Here is a 21,071-nt window from a genome sequence, read left to right on the forward strand (position 1 = left end):
ACAACTCGACCTAACATTATTCAGCTGGTCTGTATAATAATACACACAACTCTACCTAACATTATTCAGCTGGTCTGTAGTGATAATACACACAACTCTACCTAACATTATTCAGCTGGTCTATATAATAATACACACAACTCTACCTAACATTATTCAGCTGGTCTATATAATAATACACACAACTCTACCTAACATTATTCAGCTGGTCTATATAATAATACACACAACTCTACCTAACATTATTCAGCTGGTCTATATAATAATACACACAACTCCACCTAACATTATTCAGCTGGTCTATATAATAATACACACAACTCTACCTAACATTATTCAGCTGGTCTGTAGAGATAATACACACAACTCTACCTAACATTATTCAGCTGGTCTGTATAATAATACACACAACTCTACCTAACATTATTCAGCTGGTCTATATAATAATACACACAACTCTACCTAACATTATTCAGCTGGTCTGTAGTGATAATACACACAACTCTACCTAACATTATTCAGCTGGTCTGTATAATAATACACACAACTCTACCTAACATTATTCAGCTGGTCTGTAGTGATAATACACACAACTCTACCTAACATTATTCAGCTGGTCTATATAATAATACACACAACTCTACCTAACATTATTCAGCTGGTCTATATAATAATACACACAACTCTACCTAATATTATTCAGCTGGTCTGTAGTGATAATACACACAACTCGACCTAACATTATTCAGCTGGTCTGTATAATAATACACACAACTCTACCTAACATTATTCAGCTGGTCTGTAGTGATAATACACACAACTCTACCTAACATTATTCAGCTGGTCTATATAATAATACACACAACTCTACCTAACATTATTCAGCTGGTCTATATAATAATACACACAACTCTACCTAACATTATTCAGCTGGTCTATATAATAATACACACAACTCTACCTAACATTATTCAGCTGGTCTATATAATAATACACACAACTCCACCTAACATTATTCAGCTGGTCTATATAATAATACACACAACTCTACCTAACATTATTCAGCTGGTCTGTAGAGATAATACACACAACTCTACCTAACATTATTCAGCTGGTCTGTATAATAATACACACAACTCTACCTAACATTATTCAGCTGGTCTATATAATAATACACACAACTCTACCTAACATTATTCAGCTGGTCTGTAGTGATAATACACACAACTCTACCTAACATTATTCAGCTGGTCTGTATAATAATACACACAACTCTACCTAACATTATTCAGCTGGTCTGTAGTGATAATACACACAACTCTACCTAACATTATTCAGCTGGTCTATATAATAATACACACAACTCTACCTAACATTATTCAGCTGGTCTGTAGAGATAATACACACAACTCTACCTAACATTATTCAGCTGGTCTATATAATAATACACACAACTCTACCTAACATTATTCAGCTGGTCTATATAATAATACACACAACTCTACCTAACATTATTCAGCTGGTCTGTAGTGATAATACACACAACTCTACCTAACATTATTCAGCTGGTCTATATAATAATACACACAACTCTACCTAACATTATTCAGCTGGTCTATATAATAATACACACAACTCTACCTAACATTATTCAGCTGGTCTATATAATAATACACACAACTCTACCTAACATTATTCAGCTGGTCTATAGAGATAATACACACAACTCTACCTAACATTATTCAGCTGGTCTGTAGTGATAATACACACAACTCTACCTAACATTATTCAGCTGGTCTGTATAATAATACACACAACTCTACCTAACATTATTCAGCTGGTCTGTAGAGATAATACACACAATTCTACCTAACATTATTCAGCTGGTCTGTAGAGATAATACGCAACTCTACCTAACATTATTCAGCTGGTCTATATAATAATACACACAACTCTACCTAACATTATTCAGCTGGTCTATATAATAATACACACAACTCTACCTAACATTATTCAGCTGGTCTATATAATAATACACACAAATCTACCTAACATTATTCAGCTGGTCTGTAGTGATAATACACACAACTCCACCTAACATTATTCAGCTGGTCTATATAATAATACACACAACTCTACCTAACATTATTCAGCTGGTCTATAGAGATAATACACACAACTCCACCTAACATTATTCAGCTGGTCTGTAGTGATAATACACACAACTCTACCTAACATTATTCAGCTGGTCTGTATAATAATACACAACTCTACCTAACATTATTCAGCTGGTCTGTAGAGATAATACACACAACTCTCCCTAACATTATTCAGCTGGTCTATATAATAATACACACAACTCTACCTAACATTATTCAGCTGGTCTGTAGAGATATTACACACAACTCTACCTAACATTATTCAGCTGGTCTATAGAGATAATACACACAACTCTACCTAACATTATTCAGCTGGTCTATATAATAATACACACAACTCTACCTAACATTATTCAGCTGGTCTGTAGTGATAATACACACAACTCTACCTAACATTATTCAGCTGGTCTATATAATAATACACACAACTCTACCTAACATTATTCAGCTGGTCTGTAAAGATAATGGCCAAGACAATAAAAATAGCAGCACAACATTGATTAAACTCGAGGGCAATGGTGACATCATTGAGGACCTTTAAGGTTGCAGTGACACATCCATAACCTGAGTGGAAACCATTGAGAATACTATAGACATCAAGAAAGCCAGTCAGTTGATTATTGACAAGTTTATCCAACAGGTTTGATAAACAGGGAAAAATAGAAATAGGCCTATAACATAATAATAATAATATATAATAATATATAATAATAATAATAATAATAATATATGATATAACAGTTAGGATCAGCTTATAACAGTTAGGATCAGCTTGATCTCCCCTTTAATTAAAGGACAAACCGTGGCTGCCTTCCTTGGGAACCTCCCCAGAGAGGAGAGACAGGTTAAACAGGTCAGAGATAGGCTTGGTGATGATAGGGGCAGCAAGTTTCAGGAGCTCCTCTAGCACCTCACCTCAGTGACCGCCTGCAGGGAGAAACTTTGTAGCGGGTCAGGGGAAAAAGAGGGAGAAACATCGGGGATAGTTGCATTAGAAGGGGTGGGAGATGAGGAAATGTTGGACGTGCAAGGAGGCATGGCTGAGTCAAATAGGAATCCTGGCTTAATGAAGTGGTGATGAAAGACCTCAGCCATGTGCTCCTTGTCAGTAACAGCCACATTATCAACTTGAAGGGACATGGACAGCTGTGAGGAGGGGGGTTTATTCTCCTGGTCTTTAACTGTTTCCCAGAACTTCTTGAGGTTAGACCCACAGAGAGAGGATGGCTCCTTAAAGTAATTACCTTTGACCTTCCGGAAGGTATCTGAGTGCACTAACTCTAACTAACTTAGTGTAACTAACTCTAAATCTATGTTTTTGTAAAAACATGCTGAAAAATGCAGGAAGACTGCAGTCACTGTATCTGAAGGCACTGTATCTGCAGGCACTGTATCTGCAGGCACTGTATCTGCAGGCACTGTATCTGCAGGCACTGTATCTGCAGGCACTGTATCTGCAGGCACTGTATCTGCAGGCACTGTATCTGCAGGCACTGTATCTGCAGGCACTGTATCTGCAGGCACTGTATCTGCAGGCACTGTATCTGCAGGCACTGTATCTGCAGGCACTGTATCTATAGTAATCCCTCCCTCTGACATCTCACCCCCAGACTCCATTGGTTCTCCATTCACATTTGACTTCGGGCGGAGCAGCAGTTCCTCGTTGCGGCCCAAGCGGCCCACTCTGCGGGACATAATGGGTTCAGGGAGGTTAGGACGCAGCACAGAGAGCTCTTCCCCCTCTTCTCAGACCACGCCCCCAGTGGAGTGTAACGGCAGCAGGACCAATGAGCTGCAGCTCCGCCTCCAGAGCCAGGAACAGGAACTGACACGCCTCCACGAGGAGAACAACAACCTGACTGAGGAGTTAACCTCCCAGAAGGTAAGGTCATAGAGAAACACGCACACAGACGCGTGCACATTTATTTGTAAAAATCTTGATTCTACTGCTTGTGTCAGTTACTTGATGTGGAATAAATTTCCATGTAGTCATGGCTCTATGTAGTACCGTGTGCCTCCCATAGTCTGTTCTGGACTTAGGGACTGTGAAGAGACCTCTGGTGGCATGTCTTGTGGGGTTTGCATGGGTGTCCAAGCTGTGTGCCAGTAGTTTAGACAGACAGCTCGGTGCATTCAACATGTCAATACCTCTCATAAAGTAAAGAACTGATAAGTCAACCTCTCCTCCACTTTCAGCTAGGAGAGATTGGCATGCATATTATTAATGCATATTGTTAAGCCCCAAGATGGCGTAGCAGTCGGATTGCCTTGTCCTGTCCCGTGTAAATATCGTTTTCCTCTTTTTTGTTGTATTTATTTCGGATATATTTTAATCTCACTTTCCATCTACGGACTGAATATACTCTCCTGCAACCCGCCTCACCCAATGTGGTACGGATCTGCTATTTTTATACTTTAGATCCGGAACCCCCATCAGAAGCTAACTAGCTACTAGCTAGAAGTCAGTTAGCCCCTGCTAGCGGTCTTCACCGATAACTCGTACACCAGCCAGCCTCAGCTCGGTCAATACTTGCCAGTCTGCACAGCACGATATCAACCCAGAGCATATCGGACAGATTTCTCTACCACATCTCTGGATTCCTACCGCAAGCTCTGAACCTTTACACCGGATCATCACAGCTATGTAGCTGCAATCCGAGTGGCTACTCCTGGCTAACGTCTCTGTCCCGAAGCAAGCACCAGTTAGCCTTGAGCTAGCCTCGAGCTAGGCCCATCTCCTGGCTAGCCGAAGAGGTCCACCAGCCAATTTTTGGGCAACAATACCTCTTTTGCCAATTGTCCTGGACCCTTTACTGCCAACACGGAGCCCCGCCGATCCGTCACGACTGGTCATCGTCACTCAATGCCTAGGTTTACCTCTACTGTATTCACATCCTACCATACCCTTGTCTCTACATTATGCCTTGAATCTATTCTTCCGCGCCCAGAAATCTGCTCCTTTCACTCTCTGTTTTGAACGCACTAGACGACCAGTTCCTATAGCCTTTAGCCGTACCCTTATCCTACTTCTCCTCTGTTCCTCTGGTGATGTAGAGGTTAAGCCAGGCCCTGCAGACCCCAGCACCATCCCCAATCCCCAGGCATTCTCATTTGTTGACTTCTGTAACTGTAAAAGCCTTGGTTTCATGCATGGTAATATTATAAGCCTCCTTCCTAAGTTTGTTTTACTCACTGCTTTAGCACACTCCGTCAACCCGAATGTCCTAGCTGTGTCTGAATCCTGGCTTAGGAAAGCCACCAAAAATCCTGAAATTTCCATCCCCAACCACAACATTTTACGACAAGATAGAACTGCCAAAGGGGGTGGAGTTGCAATCTACTGCAGAGACAGCCTGCAGATTTCTGTCATACTATCCAGGTCTGTGCCCAAACAATTCTAGCTTTTAAAAAATACACCTTTCCAGAAACAAGTCTACAATTCGAGCTTCTCACCGTTGCCGCTTGGTATAGACCCCCCCTCGGCCCCCAGCAGTGCCCTAGACAACATATGTGAATTGATTGCCCCCCATCTATCTTCAGAGTTCGTACTGTTAGGTGACCTAAACTGGGATGTGCACTGGGATGTGCTTAACACCCAGCCATCCTACAATCTAGGCTAGATGCCCTCAATCTCACACAAATTATCAAGGAACCTACCAGGTACAACCCTACATCAGTAAACATAGGCACCCTCTTAGATATCATCCTGGATCTCAGTTATCATTGCCTCATTGCCTGCATCCATAATGGGTCCATGGTGAAACGACCACCCCTCATCACTGTCAAATGCTCCCTAAAACACTTCAGCAAGCAGTCCTTTCTAATCGATCTGGCCCAGGTATCCTAGAAGGTTATTGACCTCATTCCGTCAGTAGAGGATGCCTGGTTGCTCTTTAAAAGTGCTTTTCTCATCATCTTAAATACGCATGCTCCATTAAAAAAATGTTGAACTAAGAACAGATATAGCCCTTGGTTCACCTCAGTCCTGACTGCCCTTGACCAGCACAAAAACCTCCCTGTTGCGTTCTGCATTAGCATTGAATAGCCCCCGCTTTTCAGGGAAGTCAGGAACCAATATACACAGTCAGTTAGGAAAGCAAAGGCTAGCTTTTTCAAACAGAAATTTGCACCCTGTAGCACTAATTATAAAAGTTTTGGGACACTGTAAAGTCCATGGAGAATAAGAGAACCTCCTCCCAGCTGCCCACTGCACTGAGGGTAGGAAACACTGTCACCACAGATATATCCAATTTGTAAGTCGCTCTGGATAAGAGCGTCTGCTAAATGACTTAAATGTAAATGTAAATGTAAATATCCCATTTGAATTTATATATAATAAATTCAATAAGCGTTCTTCTATGGCTGGCCAAGCTTTCTACCTGGCTACCCCTACCCCGGCCAACAGCTCTGCACACCCTGCAGAACTTTCCCACGCCTCCCCCGCTTCCCTTCAGCCAACTCCAGACAGCTGATGTTCTGAAAGAGCTGCAAAAATTTGGATCCCTACAAATCAGCTGGGCTAGACAATCTGGACCCTAAAATTATCTGCCGAAATTGTTGCAACGCGTATTACTAGCCTGTTCAACCTCTCTTTCGTGTCGTCTGAGACCCTGAAAGATTGGAAAGCTGCCACGGTCATCCCCCTCTTCAAAGGGGGATACGACACCATTCTGTATACATATGGCCCTTTGGACACTGTGTTAAAAAACCTCCAAACGAGCTTCAATGCCATACAACTCTCCTTCTGTGGCCTCCAACTGCTTTTAAATGCTAGTAAAACTAAATGCATGCTCTTCAACCGACTGCTGCCCGCACCCGCCCGCCCCACTAGCATCACTACTCTGGACGGTTCTGACTTAGAATATGTGGACGACTACAAATACCTAGGTGTATGGTTAGACTAAACTCTCCATCCAGACTCACATTAAGCATCTCCAATCCAATATTAATCTAGAATCGGCTTCCTATTCCGCAACAAAGCATCCTTCACTCATGCTGCTGTTGTGTCTTTACTATCATTAACTGAAGACTGATAGTTTTTCTCAAAGATTCTCTGTAATTAGTTATTACGCGATTAGACTGATTAATCATGTAACTGTAATTACTAGGAAGTCGGGGCACCAAGGAAAAATATCAGATTACAAAGTTATAATTTCCTAAAATAACTTTTCAGATATTTTATCTGATCAATTAGTCTTGTGGTTAGAGGGGATAGTTCAAAGTGACATGCATTCAAAGTGACATGCATTCATTTGTTATAGAATGGATGTTTCGGCAGTTGTCGTTCTTCGCGTTCAATGATACCGAATTCCTAGCTGCAGACTAGTAATCAATATCAAAGACTTGTTCTTATTCTGTCGGTATCGATAGTCTAAGAGTTTAACCACATGGTATGGTTAAAAGAGTCAGCAATGGTCTACAACCTTTGTCCTCATAATGGAGAAAAACATGGTCTGCAACCTTTAGCCATCTCGCAATTGAGGTAAGCTCGGTCTGCTGATCGAAAACCCGAGTGAGGGTTTTATTCGGAAGAGCCGAAGAGGGCTGTCCCAGGAGGCCTGACCCTAACTGGGCTCAGGGGCGGTCCTCTAATTTAGTTAAAATCCAATTCCCTTTTTGAGTTTTCCTTCATTAAACAGTCCAAAATCACATTGTAAAATTGTGTAAACAGTATCATACTCACCCATTCATCTTATACAACAATTAGATGTAAACCTCATATCTGGGGCTATTATATAAACAGCGTTATGGTAATGTGGCCACACCGTCTCCCATGAGCTTCCCCAAGTTGTGACAAACTGACCAGTTCGTAGCTGGATTCTTCACCGATTTTTATACTTTCTCCGGAACATGAAATTTGTTCGTACCTCAAGTTCTGCGAGGTGGAAGGAATTCCTTTGTTCTCCATGAAAACCTACTCTCTGCATACTGCGTGTCCATGAGGAGATTCTCAGGATTTTATGATGTGTCTCTGACCACAGCAACCTAGTTCAAGGAGGAAAGGGAGGTGCAGGGAGAGGGGGATGGGCTTGCTATACCCAAAGAGGCCAACGTCATGACACTGCCAAACGTACCCTCGTAAAACTGACTATCCTACCGATCCTCGACTTCGGGGATGTCATCTACAAAATAGCCTCCACCACTCTTCTCGACAACTGGATATAGTCTATCACAGTGCCATCCGTTTTGTCACCAAAGCCCCAAACACTACCCACCACTGCGACCTGTATGCTATTGTTGGCTGGCCCTCGCTACATCTTCGTCGCCAAACCCACTGGCTCCAGGTCATCTATAAGTCTTTGCTAGGTTAAGCCCACCCTTATCTCAGCTCACTGGTCACCATAGCAACACCCACCCGTAGCACGCGCTCCAGCAGGTATATTTCACTGGTCATCCCCAAACCAACACTTCCTTTGGCCACATTTCCTTCCAGTTCTGTGCTGCCAATGACTGGAACGAATTGCAAAAATCACTGAAGTTGGAGACTTATATCTAACTTTAAGCATCAGCTGTCAGAGCAGTTTACTGATCACTGCACCTGTACACAGCCAATCTGTAAATAGCCCACCCAACTACCTCATCCCCATATTGTTATTGATCTTCTTGCTCCTTTGCACCCCAGTATCTCTACTAGCACATAATCATCTGCACATCTATCTCTCCAGTGTTCATGCTAAATTGTAATTATTTTGCCTCTATGGCCTATTTATTGCCTTAACTCCCTAATCTTCTACATTTGCACACATTGTGTATAGACTTCTATTCCACTGTACATTGATGTTTCAATTGTGTTATTGACTGTACGTTTGTTTGTTTAACTTTGTTGTTTGTGTCACACTGCTTTGCTTTATCTTGGCCAGGTCACAGTTGTAAATGAAAACTTGTTCTCAACTGGCCTACCTGGTTAAATAAAGGTGACATTTAAAATGTATATAAAAAATATATATATATTAGCTCTCTCCCAGTAGTAACTAACTCATTAGGGTAGCAGCATGCCCAGTAGTAACTGACTCATGAGGGTAGCATTATGCCCAGTAATAACTAACTAATTTGGGTAGCAGCATGCCCGGTAGTAACTAATTTATTAGGGTAGCAGGTAGCAGCATGCCCGGTAGTAACTCATTAGGGGAGCAGCATGCCCAGTAGTAACTAACTCATTTGGGTTGCAGCATGCCCAGCAGTAACTAACTCATTAGAGTAGCAAGGAGCAGCATGCCTAGTAGTAACTAACTCATTAGGGTAGCAGCATGCCTAGTAGTAACTAACTCATTAGGGTAGCAGCATGCCCGGTAGTAACTCATTAGGGGAGCAGCATGCCCAGTAGTAACTAACTCATTAGGGTAGCAGCATGCCCAGCAGTAACTAACTCATTAGAGTAGCAAGGAGCAGCATGCCTAGTAGTAACTAACTCATTAGGGTAGCAGCATGCCTAGTAGTAACTAACTCATTAGGGTAGCAGTGTGCCCAGTAGTAGGTAACTCATTAGAGTAGCAGGTTGCAGCATGCCTAGTAGTAACTAACTCATTAGGGTAGCAGCATGCCCAGTAGTAACTAACTCATTAGGGTAGCAGCATGCCCGGTAGTAACTAACTCATTAGGGTAGCAGCATGCCCAGCAGTAACTAACTCATTAGAGTAGCAAGGAGCAGCATGCCTAGTAGTAACTAACTCATTAGGGTAGCAGCATGCCTAGTAGTAACTAACTCATTAGGGTAGCAGTGTGCCCAGTAGTAGGTAACTCATTAGAGTAGCAGGTTGCAGCATGCCTAGTAGTAACTAACTCATTAGGGTAGCAGCATGCCCAGTAGTAACTAACTCATTAGGGTAGCAGCATGCCCGGTAGTAACTAACTCATTAGGGTAGCAGCATGCCTAGTAGTAACTAACTCATTCGGGTAGCAGGTAGCATCATGCCCGGTAGTAACTAACTCATTCGGGTAGCAGGTAGCATCATGCCCGGTAGTAACTAACTCATTAGGGTAGCAGCATGCCCAGTAGTAACTAACTTATTAGGGTAGCAGGTAGCAGCATGCCCAGTAGTAACTAACTCATTAGAGTACAGTGTGCCCAGTAGTAACTAACTCATTCGGGTAGCAGGTAGCAGCGTGCCCAGTAATAACTAACTCATTAGGGTAGCAGGTAGCAGCGTGCCCAGTAATAACTAACTCATTACAGTAGCAGGTAGCAGCATGTCCAGTAGTAACTAACTCATTAGGGTAGCAGCATGCCCTGTAGTAACTAACTCATTATGGTAGCAGCATGCCCTGTAGTAACTAACTCATTTGAGTAGCAGGTAACAGCATGCCCAGTAGTAACTAACTCATTAGGGTAGCAGGTAGCAGCGTGCCCAGTAATAACTAACTCATTACAGTAGCAGGTAGCAGCATGTCCAGTAGTAACTAACTCATTAGGGTAGCAGCATGCCCAGTAGTAACTAACTCATTAGGGTAGCAGCATGCCCTGTAGTAACTAACTCATTAGGGTAGCAGCATGCCCTGTAGTATCTAACTCATTTGAGTAGCAGGTAACGGCATGCCCAGTAGTAACTAACTCATTAGGGTAGCAGCATGCCCAGTAGTAACTAACTCATTAGGGTAGCAGGTAGCATCATGCCCACTAGTAAATAACTCATTAGAGTAGGAGGTAGCAGCATGCCCAGTAGTAACTAATTCATTAGGGTAGCAGCATGCCTGGTAGTAACTAACTCATTAGCGTAGCAGCATGCCCAGTAGTAACTAACTCATTAGGGTAGCAGCATGCCCAGTAGTACCTAACTCATTAGGGTAGCAAAATGCCCAGTAGTAACTAACTCATTAGGGTAGCAGCATGCCCAGTAGTAACTAACTCATTTGGGTAGCAGCATGCCCAGTAGTAACTAACTCATTAGAGTAGCAGGTAGCAGCATGCCCAGTAGTAACTAACTCATTTGAGTAGCAGCATGCCCAGTAGTAACTAACTCATTAGGGTAGCAGCATGCCCTGTAGTAACTAACTCATTAGAGTAGCAGGTAACAGCATGCCCGGCAGTAACTGACTCATTAGGGTAGCAGCATGCCCAGTAGTAACTAACTCATTAGGGTAGCAGCGTGCCCAGTAGTAAATTACTCATTAGAGTAGCAGGTAACAGCATGCCCAGTAGTAACTAACTCATTAGGGTAGCAGCATGCCCAGTAGTAACTAACTCATTAGGGTAGCAGCATGCCCTGTAGTATCTAACTCATTTGAGTAGCAGGTAACAGCATGCCCAGTAGTAACTAACTCATTAGGGTAGCACCATGCCCAGTAGTAACTAACTCATTAGGGTAGCAGCATGCCCTGTAGTAACTAACTCATTTGAGTAGCAGGTAACAGCATGCCCAGTAGTAACTAACTCATTAGGGTAGCAGCATGCCCAGTAGTAACTAACTCATTAGGGTAGCAGGTAGCATCATGCCCACTAGTAAATAACTCATTAGAGTAGGAGGTAGCAGCATGCCCAGTAGTAACTAATTCATTAGGGTAGCAGCATGCCCAGTAGTAACTAACTCATTAGGGTAGCAGCATGCCCAGTAGTACCTAACTCATTAGGGTAGCAAAATGCCCAGTAGTAACTAACTCATTAGGGTAGGAGGTAGCAGCATGCCCAGTAGTAACTAATTCATTAGGGTAGCAGCATGCCCAGTAGTAACTAACTCATTAGGGTAGCAGCATGCCCAGTAGTACCTAACTCATTAGGGTAGCAAAATGCCCAGTAGTAACTAACTCATTAGGGTAGCAGCATGCCCAGTAGTAACTAACTCATTTGAGTAGCAGCATGCCCCGTAGTAACTAACTCATTAGGGTAGCAAAATGCCCAGTAGTAACTAACTCATTAGGGTAGCAAAATGCCCAGTAGTAACTAACTCATTTGGGTAGCAGCATGCCCAGTAGTAACTAACTCATTAGAGTAGCAGGTAACAGCATGCCCGGCAGTAACTAACTCATTAGGGTAGCAGCATGCCCAGTAGTAACTAACTCATTAGGGTAGCAGCATGCCCAGTAGTAAATTACTCATTAGAGTAGCAGGTAACAGCATGCCCAGTAGTAACTAATTCATTAGGGTAGCAGCATGCCCAGTAGTAACTAACTCATTAGGGTAGCTGCATGCCCTGTAGTAACTAACTCATTTGGGTAGCAGGTAGCAGCATGCCCAGTAGTAACTAACTCATTAGGGTAGCAGGTAGCATCATGCCCACTAGTAAATAACTCATTAGAGTAGGAGGTAGCAGCATGCCCAGTAGTAACTATCTCATTTGAACAGGTAGCCTTGCTGTTAGAGCGTTGATCCAGTAACCTAAAGGGTACTGGTTCAAATCCCAGAGCCGACTAGATGAGAAATGTTCGTTTGTCCTTAAGGCCCTTAACCCTTACTGCTCCTTGATAAGCGTCTGCTCAATGTCTAACATCTAAATGTAATCTGTTTTGCCTTTTATCCAAAGTGATTTACAGTCATGCCTGCATACATTTAGCATGTGGTTGGCCCTGGGAATCGAACTCACACCGTTGGCATTCCAAGCGCCATGCTCTACCAACTGATCCATACAGGACCACCACTTGTCTTCTCTCCTCCACCAGGAGCTGGTCAGACTGCTTCAGCAGACCTTGAGGAGCACCCAGAGGGAGATGCGACCAGCGCCAGTATTAACTCCAGTACCTGCCTCACCTCCAGCCCCAGGGTTCCCACAGTCGAACCTAGCCCAGATGGAAGCCCTCCTCCTGGACAGGGATGGTCAGGTCCAGGCCCTGTGTTGCCAGCTGGAGCGTTTAGCCCTGGAGAAGGAGAGTCTACAGAGGGAGCTGAAAGGACTGAAGGTCAAGGTTAGAAGAGATACAGGTTTTTTTCTTCTTGTCTTGATCTCCTTCTTGTTCTTGTTGTTTTTCTTATTATTATTATTATTGTATGACTTTATATTTTTAAAACTATACTTAATAACATACACACACAACAACATCACACAAACAACCACAACATCACACAAACAACCACGTCTCACCTAACCCTAACCACGTCTCATTGCACCTCCACCTTTATTTAACCAGGTAGGCTAGTTGAGAACAAGTTCTCATTTACAACTGACCAACTGCGACCTGGCCAAGATAAAGCAAAGCAGTGCTACAGAAACAACAACACAGAGCTACACATGGAAATAACAAACATACAGTCAATAATCCAGTAGGGGAAAAGGTATATTTGCAGTGTTTGCAAATGAGGCAAGATAAGGCGAGGTATTTATGATATAGCAATTAATATGCAGAAGATGAATGTGCAAGTAGAGATACTGGGGTGCAAAGGAGAAAAATAAATAAATACTGTATGGGGATGAGGTAGTTGGACGGGCTATTTACAGATCAGCTATGTACAGGTGCAGTGATCTGTGAGCTGCTCTGACAGCTAGTGCTTAAAGCTAGTGAGGGAGATATGAGTCTCCAGCTTCAGAGATTTTTGTAGTTCGTTCCAGTCATTGGTAGCAGAGAACTGGAAGGAAATGCGGCCAAAGTAGGAATTGGCTTTTAGGATGACCAGTGAGATATACCTGCTGGAGCGCGTGCTACGGGTGGGTGTTGCTATGGCGACCAGTGAACTGAGAAGGCGGGGCTTTACCTAGAAAAGACTTGTAGATGACCTGGAGCCAGTGGGTTTGGCGACGAGTATGAAGCGATGGCCAGCCAACGAGAGCGTACAGGTTGCAATGGTGGGTAGTATATGGGGCTTTGGTGACAAAACAGATGGCACTGTGATAGACCTCATCCAGTTTGTTGAGCAGAGTGTTGAAGGCTATTTTATAGATGACATCACCGAAGTCTAGGATCGGTAGGATGGTCATTTTTACGAGGGTATGTTTGGCAGCATGAATGAAGGATGCTTTGTTGCGAAATAGGAAGCCGATTCTAGATTTAATTTTGGATTGGAGATGCTTAATGTGAGTCTGGAAGGAGAGTTGACAGTCTAAACAGACACCTAGGTATTTGTAGTTGTCCACGTATTCTAAGTCAGAGCCGTCCAGAGTAGTGATGCTGGACAGGCGGGCAGGTGCAGGCAGCGATCGGTTGAAGAGCATGCATTTAGTTTTACTTGCATTTAAGAGTAGTTGGAGGCCACAGAAGGAGAGTTGTATGGCATTGAAGCTTGTTGTTAACACAGTGTCCAAAGAAGGGCCAGAAGTATACAGAATGGTGTCGTCTGTGTAGAGGTGGATCAGAGAATCACCAGCAGCCAGAGCAACATCATTGATGTATACAGAGAAGAGAGTCTTACAAGAGTCTAACACCTAATGCTAACCCTAACGACATCACCCCTAACCACATCACCCCTAACCACATCACCCCTAACCACATCACCCCTAACCACATCACCCCTAACCACATCACCCCTAACCACATCACCCCTAACCACATCACCCCTAACCACATCACCCCTAACCACATCACCCCTAACCACATCACCCCTAACCACATCACCCCTAACCACATCACCCCTAACCACATCACCCCTAACCACATCACCCCTAACCACATCACCCCTAACAACATCACCCCTAACAACATCACCCCTAACAACATCACCCTAACCACATCACCCCTAACCACATCACCCCTAACCACATCACCCCTAACCACATCACCCCTAACCACATCACCCCTAACCACATCACCCTAACCACATCACCCCTAACCACATCACCCCTAACCACATCACCCCTAACCACATCACCCCTAACCACATCACCCCTAACCACATCACCCCTAACCACATCACCCCTAACCACATCACCCCTAACCACATCACCCCTAACCACATCACCCCCTAACCACATCACCCCTAACCACATCACCCCTAACCACATCACCCCTAACCACATCACCCCTAACCACATCACCCCCTAAACCACATCACCACATCACCCCTACCACATCACCCCCAACCACATCACCCCCAACCACATCACCCCTAACCACATCACCCCTAACCACATCACCCCTAACCACATCACCCCTAACCACATCACCCCCTAACCACATCACCCCTAACCACATCACCCCTAACCACATCACCCCTAACCACATCACCCCTAACCACATCACCCCCTAACCACATCACCCCTAACCACATCACACCTAACCTTAACTACCCAGTCAGTTAGAATACCTCATGATAAGCTCCAGACAACACTATCTACCACTACCTCTATTTATCAATCTCTGTCTTTTAATTTGAACTCACATGCTCCGGTATTTGAGAAATATTATGTACTGAACAATTCTATGACACTATTTACCACCACTATTTACCACCACTATTTACCACCACTATTTACCACCACTATTTACCACCACTATTTACCACCACTATTTACCGCCACTATTTACCGCCACTATTTACCGCCACTATTTACCGCCACTATTTACCACCACTATTTACCACCACTATTTACCACCACTATTTACCACCACTATTCACCACCACTATTCACCACCACTATTTACCACCACTATTTACCACCACTATTTACCACCACTATTCACCACCACTAGCCGATGCTGACACTATTTACCACCACTATTTACCACCACTATTTACCACCACTATTTACCACCACTATTTACCACCACTATTTACCACCACTATTCACCACCACTATTTACCACCACTATTTACCACCACTATTTACCACCACTATTCACCACCACTAGCCGATGCTGACACTATTTACCACCACTATTTACCACCACTATTTACCACCACTATTTACCACCACTATTTACCACCACTATTTACCACCACTATTTACCACCACTATTTACCACCACTATTCACCACCACTATTTACCACCACTATTTACCACCACTATTCACCACCACTATTTACCACCACTATTTACTACCACTATTCACCACCACTATTTACCACCACTATTTACCACCACTATTTACCACCACTATTTACCACCACTATTTACCACCACTATTTACCACCACTATTTACCACCACTATTTACCACCACTATTTACCACCACTATTTACCACCACTATTTACCACCACTATTTACCACCACTATTTACCACCACTATTTACCACCACTATTTACCACCACTATTTACCACCACTATTTACCACCACTATTCACCACCACTATTCACCACCACTATTTACCACCACAAGCCGATGCTGACACTATTTACCACCACTATTTACCACCACTATTTACCACCACTATTTACCACCACTATTCACCACCACTATTCACCACCACTATTCACCACCACAAGCCGATGCTGACACTATTTACCACCACTATTTACCACCACTATTCACCACCACTATTCACCACCACTATTCACCACCACTATTCACCACCACTATTCACCACCACTATTTACCACCACTATTTACCACCACTATTTACCACCACTATTCACCACCACTATTCACCACCACTATTTACCACCACTATTTACCACCACTATTTACCACCACTATTTACCACCACTATTTACCACCACTATTTACCACCACTAGCCGATGCTGACACTATTTACCACCACAAGCCGATGCTGACACTATTTACCACCACTATTTACCACCACAAGCCGATGCTGACACTATTTACCACCACTATTTACCACCACTATTTACCACCACTATTTACCACCACTATTTACCACCACTATTTACCACCACTATTTACCACCACTATTTACCACCACTATTTACCACCACTATTTACCACCACTATTTACCACCACTATTTACCACCACTATTTACCACCACTATTCACCACCACTATTTACCACCACTATTTACCACCACTATTTACCGCCACTATTTACCGCCACTATTTACCGCCACTATTTACCACCACTATTTACCACCACTATTTACCACCACTATTTACCACCACTATTTACCACCACTATTCACCACCACTATTTACCACCACTATTCACCACCACTATTTACCACCACTATTTACCACCACTATTTACCACCACTATTCACCACCACTAGCCGATGCTGACACTATTTACCACCACTATTTACCACCACTATTTACCACCACTATTTACCACCACTATTTACCACCACTATTTACCACCACTATTTACCACCACTATTTACCACCACTATTCACCACCACTATTCACCACCACTATTTACCACCACAAGCCGATGCTGACACTATTTACCACCACTATTTACCACCACTATTTACCACCACTATTTACCACCACTATTCACCACCACTATTCACCACCACTATTTACCACCACAAGCCGATGCTGACACTATTTACCACCACTATTTACCACCACTATTTACCACCACTATTTACCACCACTATTCACCACCACTATTCACCACCACTATTCACCACCACAAGCCGATGCTGACACTATTTACCACCACTATTTACCACCACTATTCACCACCACTATTCACCACCACTATTCACCACCACTATTCACCACCACTATTCACCACCACTATTTACCACCACTATTTACCACCACTATTCACCACCACTATTCACCACCACTATTCACCACCACTATTCACCACCACTATTTACCACCACTATTTACCACCACTATCTACCACCACTATTCACCACCACTAGCCGATGCTGACACTATTTACCACCACAAGCCGATGCTGACACTATTTACCACCACTATTTACCACCACAAGCCGATGCTGACACTATTTACCACCACTATTTACCACCACTATTTACCACCACTATTTACCACCACTATTTACCACCACTATTTACCACCACTATTTACCACCACTATTTACCACCACTATTTACCACCACTATTTACCACCACTATTTACCACCACTATTTACCACCACTATTTACCACCACTATTATTTACCACCACTATTATTTACCACCACTATTTACCACCACTATTTACCACCACTATTCACCACCACTATTTACCACCACAAGCCGATGCTGACACTATTTACCACCACTATTTACCACCACTATTTACCACCACTATTTACCACCACTATTTACCACCACTATTTACCACCACTATATACCACCACTATTTACCACCACTATTTACCACCACTATTTACCACCACTATTTACCACCACTATTTACCACCACTATTTACCACCACTATTTACCACCACTATTCACCACCACTATTTACCACCACAAGCCGATGCTGACACTATTTACCACCACTATTCACCACCACTATTCACCACCACTATTCACCACCACTATTTACCACCACTATTTACCACCACTATTTACCACCACTATTTACCACCACTATTTACCACCACTATTTACCACCACTATTTACCACCACTATTCACCACCACTATTTACCACCACTATTTACCACCACTATTTACCACCACTATTTACCACCACAAGCCGATGCTGACACTATTCACCACCACTATTCACCACCACTATTTACCACCACTATTTACCACCACAAGCCGATGCTGACACTATTTACCACCACTATTCACCACCACTATTTACCACCACAAGCCGATGCTGACACTATTCACCACCACTATTCACCACCACTATTCACCACCACTATTTACCACCACTATTTACCACCACTATTTACCACCACTATTCACCACCACTATTCACCACCACTATTTACCACCACTATTTACCACCACTATTTACCACCACTATTTACCACCACTATTTACCACCACTATTCACCACCACTATTCACCACCACTATTACCACCACTATTTACCACCACTATTTACCACCACTATTTACCACCACAAGCCGATGCTGACACGAAGGCTGCATTCAACGAGCGATAATAAGAAAACAAGAAAATGCTCATCCTAGTGGCCGGTGATTTTAATGCAGGGATAATCCTACCAGCATGTCACGTGTAACTACAGTAAAAAAAAAAATAGAAGTAGAAATAGAAGTGGTCAAATGACGCAGATGCGTTGATGAGTTTCATACCATCCAGGACTTCTATTCCAGGACCTCTATACCTGCTACTCTGAGTTATTTACTACTGGGCTCTATACCAGGCATGTCAGAGGAAGGCCCTGTATACTACAGGACTGTTTTGCACAGACTGGAATATGTTCCGTGATTCTTCTGATGGCATTGAGGACTAATACGGTATCAGTCACCGGCTTCATTAATAAGTGCATCGATGACGTCGTTCCCACAGGGACCCTTAGGGGTGCGTGCTTAGTCCCCTGCTGTATTCCCTGTTCACCCACAACTGCATGTCCACGCATGGCTCCAACACACATCATTAAGTTTTCTGAAGACACGACAGTGGTGCCAGGACGACAACCTCTCACTCAACGTGAGCAAGACAAAGGACCTTATCGTGGACTACAGGAAAATCAGGACCGAGCACGCCCCGATTCTCATCGATGGGGCTGTAGTGGAGCAGGTTGAGAGCTTCAATTTCCTTGGTGTCCACATCGCTAAGGATTTCTCAAGGTCCAACAACACCCAGCCAGTCATGAAGAGGTTACGACAAACGCCTATTCTCCCTCTGGAGGCAAAAAATTTGGGTTAATAGGGTTAATAGGGTTAATATTGTGGTTATCCTCTAGGTTTGGGTTAATATTGTCGTTAGCCTCTAGGTGGGTTTAGGGTTAATATTGTGGTTATCCTCTAGGTGGGGTTAGGGTTAATATTGTGGTTATCCTCTAGGTGGGGTTAGGGTTAATATTGTGGTTATCCTCTAGGTGGGTTTAGGGATAATATTGTGGCTATCCTCTAGGTTAGGGTTAATATTGTGGTTATCCTCTAGGTGGGGTTAGGGTTAATATTGTGGTTACCTTATAGGTTGGGGAGATCAATGAGCAGCTGAGCATGCTGATGGAGACCATCCAGGCCAAAGACGAGGTCATCATTAAACTGTCCCAGACACCCCCCCAGGGAGCAGACGGGACCACCCCCCTGCTGCAGGACTGCAGCTCAGCTCCACCCCCTGCCAGCCAGCAACAGGAGATAAACAATCTTAAGGTACAAACCGGGCTGCTGGGGGGGGGGGGGTCAGAACCACACAGTAATAACTTTGGGGGGGGGGGTCAGAAACACACAGTAAGAACTCTGGTGGGGGGGTTGGGTCAGAACCACACAGTAATAACTCTGGTGGGGGGTTGGGTCAGAACCACACAGTAATAACTCCGGTGGGGGTGTTGGGTCAGAAACACACAGTAAGAACTCTGGTGGGGGGGTTGGGTCAGAACCACACAGTAATAACTCTGGTGGGGGGGTTGGGTCAGAACCACACAGTAATAACTGAACTAAACACAGCTAATATCCTATTTCTCATGTTATGACAGTTTTTATGATGCTTATGAAATGGTATTTCCATTTCAGGACAGTGTTCAAGGCTATAAATCCCAGAACAAGTTCCTGAATAAGGAGATCCTGGAGCTGACTATTCTACTAAGGAACGCTGAGGCCAGGGAGCGATCTCTGGAGGTTAAGGTACTACTGGGGTACAGGACTACTGGTTTGGTGCTGTTGGAGTGTACTACTGGGGTGCATGACTACTGGTTTGGTGCTGTTGGTGTGTACTACTGGTTTGGTGCTGTTGGTGTGTACTACTGGTTTGGTGCTGTTGGTGTGTACTACTGGGGTACAGGACTACTGGTTTGGTGCTGTTGGTGTGTACTACTGGTTTAGTGCTGTTGGTGTGTACTACTGGTTTAGTGCTGTTGGTGTGTACTACTGGGGTGCAGGACTACTGGTTTGGTGCTGTTGGTGTGTACTACTGGTTTAGTGCTGTTGGTGTGTACTACTGGTTTAGTGCTGTTGGTGTGTACTACTGGGGTGCAGGACTACTGGTTTGGTGCTGTTGGTGTGTACTACTGGGGTACAGGACTACTGGTTTGGTGCTGTT

The 21,071-nt window shown here is 43.6% G+C and overlaps 1 protein-coding gene across 1 annotated transcript in view; it reads left to right on the forward strand.

Annotated features, from left to right (window-relative positions):
• The window catches only part of tbc1d2b (TBC1 domain family, member 2B), an 80,307-nt gene that overhangs the window by 28,659 nt on the left and 30,577 nt on the right, over positions 1 to 21,071 (forward strand). The window contains exons 5-8 of the mRNA XM_046352115.1: positions 3,770 to 4,041; positions 12,750 to 12,992; positions 20,006 to 20,185; positions 20,546 to 20,656. Coding sequence (XP_046208071.1) covers positions 3,770 to 4,041; positions 12,750 to 12,992; positions 20,006 to 20,185; positions 20,546 to 20,656 — 806 coding nt within the window. The remainder of the gene's footprint in view (positions 1 to 3,769; positions 4,042 to 12,749; positions 12,993 to 20,005; positions 20,186 to 20,545; positions 20,657 to 21,071) is intronic.

The sequence above is a fragment of the Oncorhynchus gorbuscha genome, linkage group LG06 (assembly GCF_021184085.1).
Source record: "Oncorhynchus gorbuscha isolate QuinsamMale2020 ecotype Even-year linkage group LG06, OgorEven_v1.0, whole genome shotgun sequence".
Classification (NCBI taxonomy): Eukaryota; Metazoa; Chordata; class Actinopteri; order Salmoniformes; family Salmonidae; genus Oncorhynchus; species Oncorhynchus gorbuscha.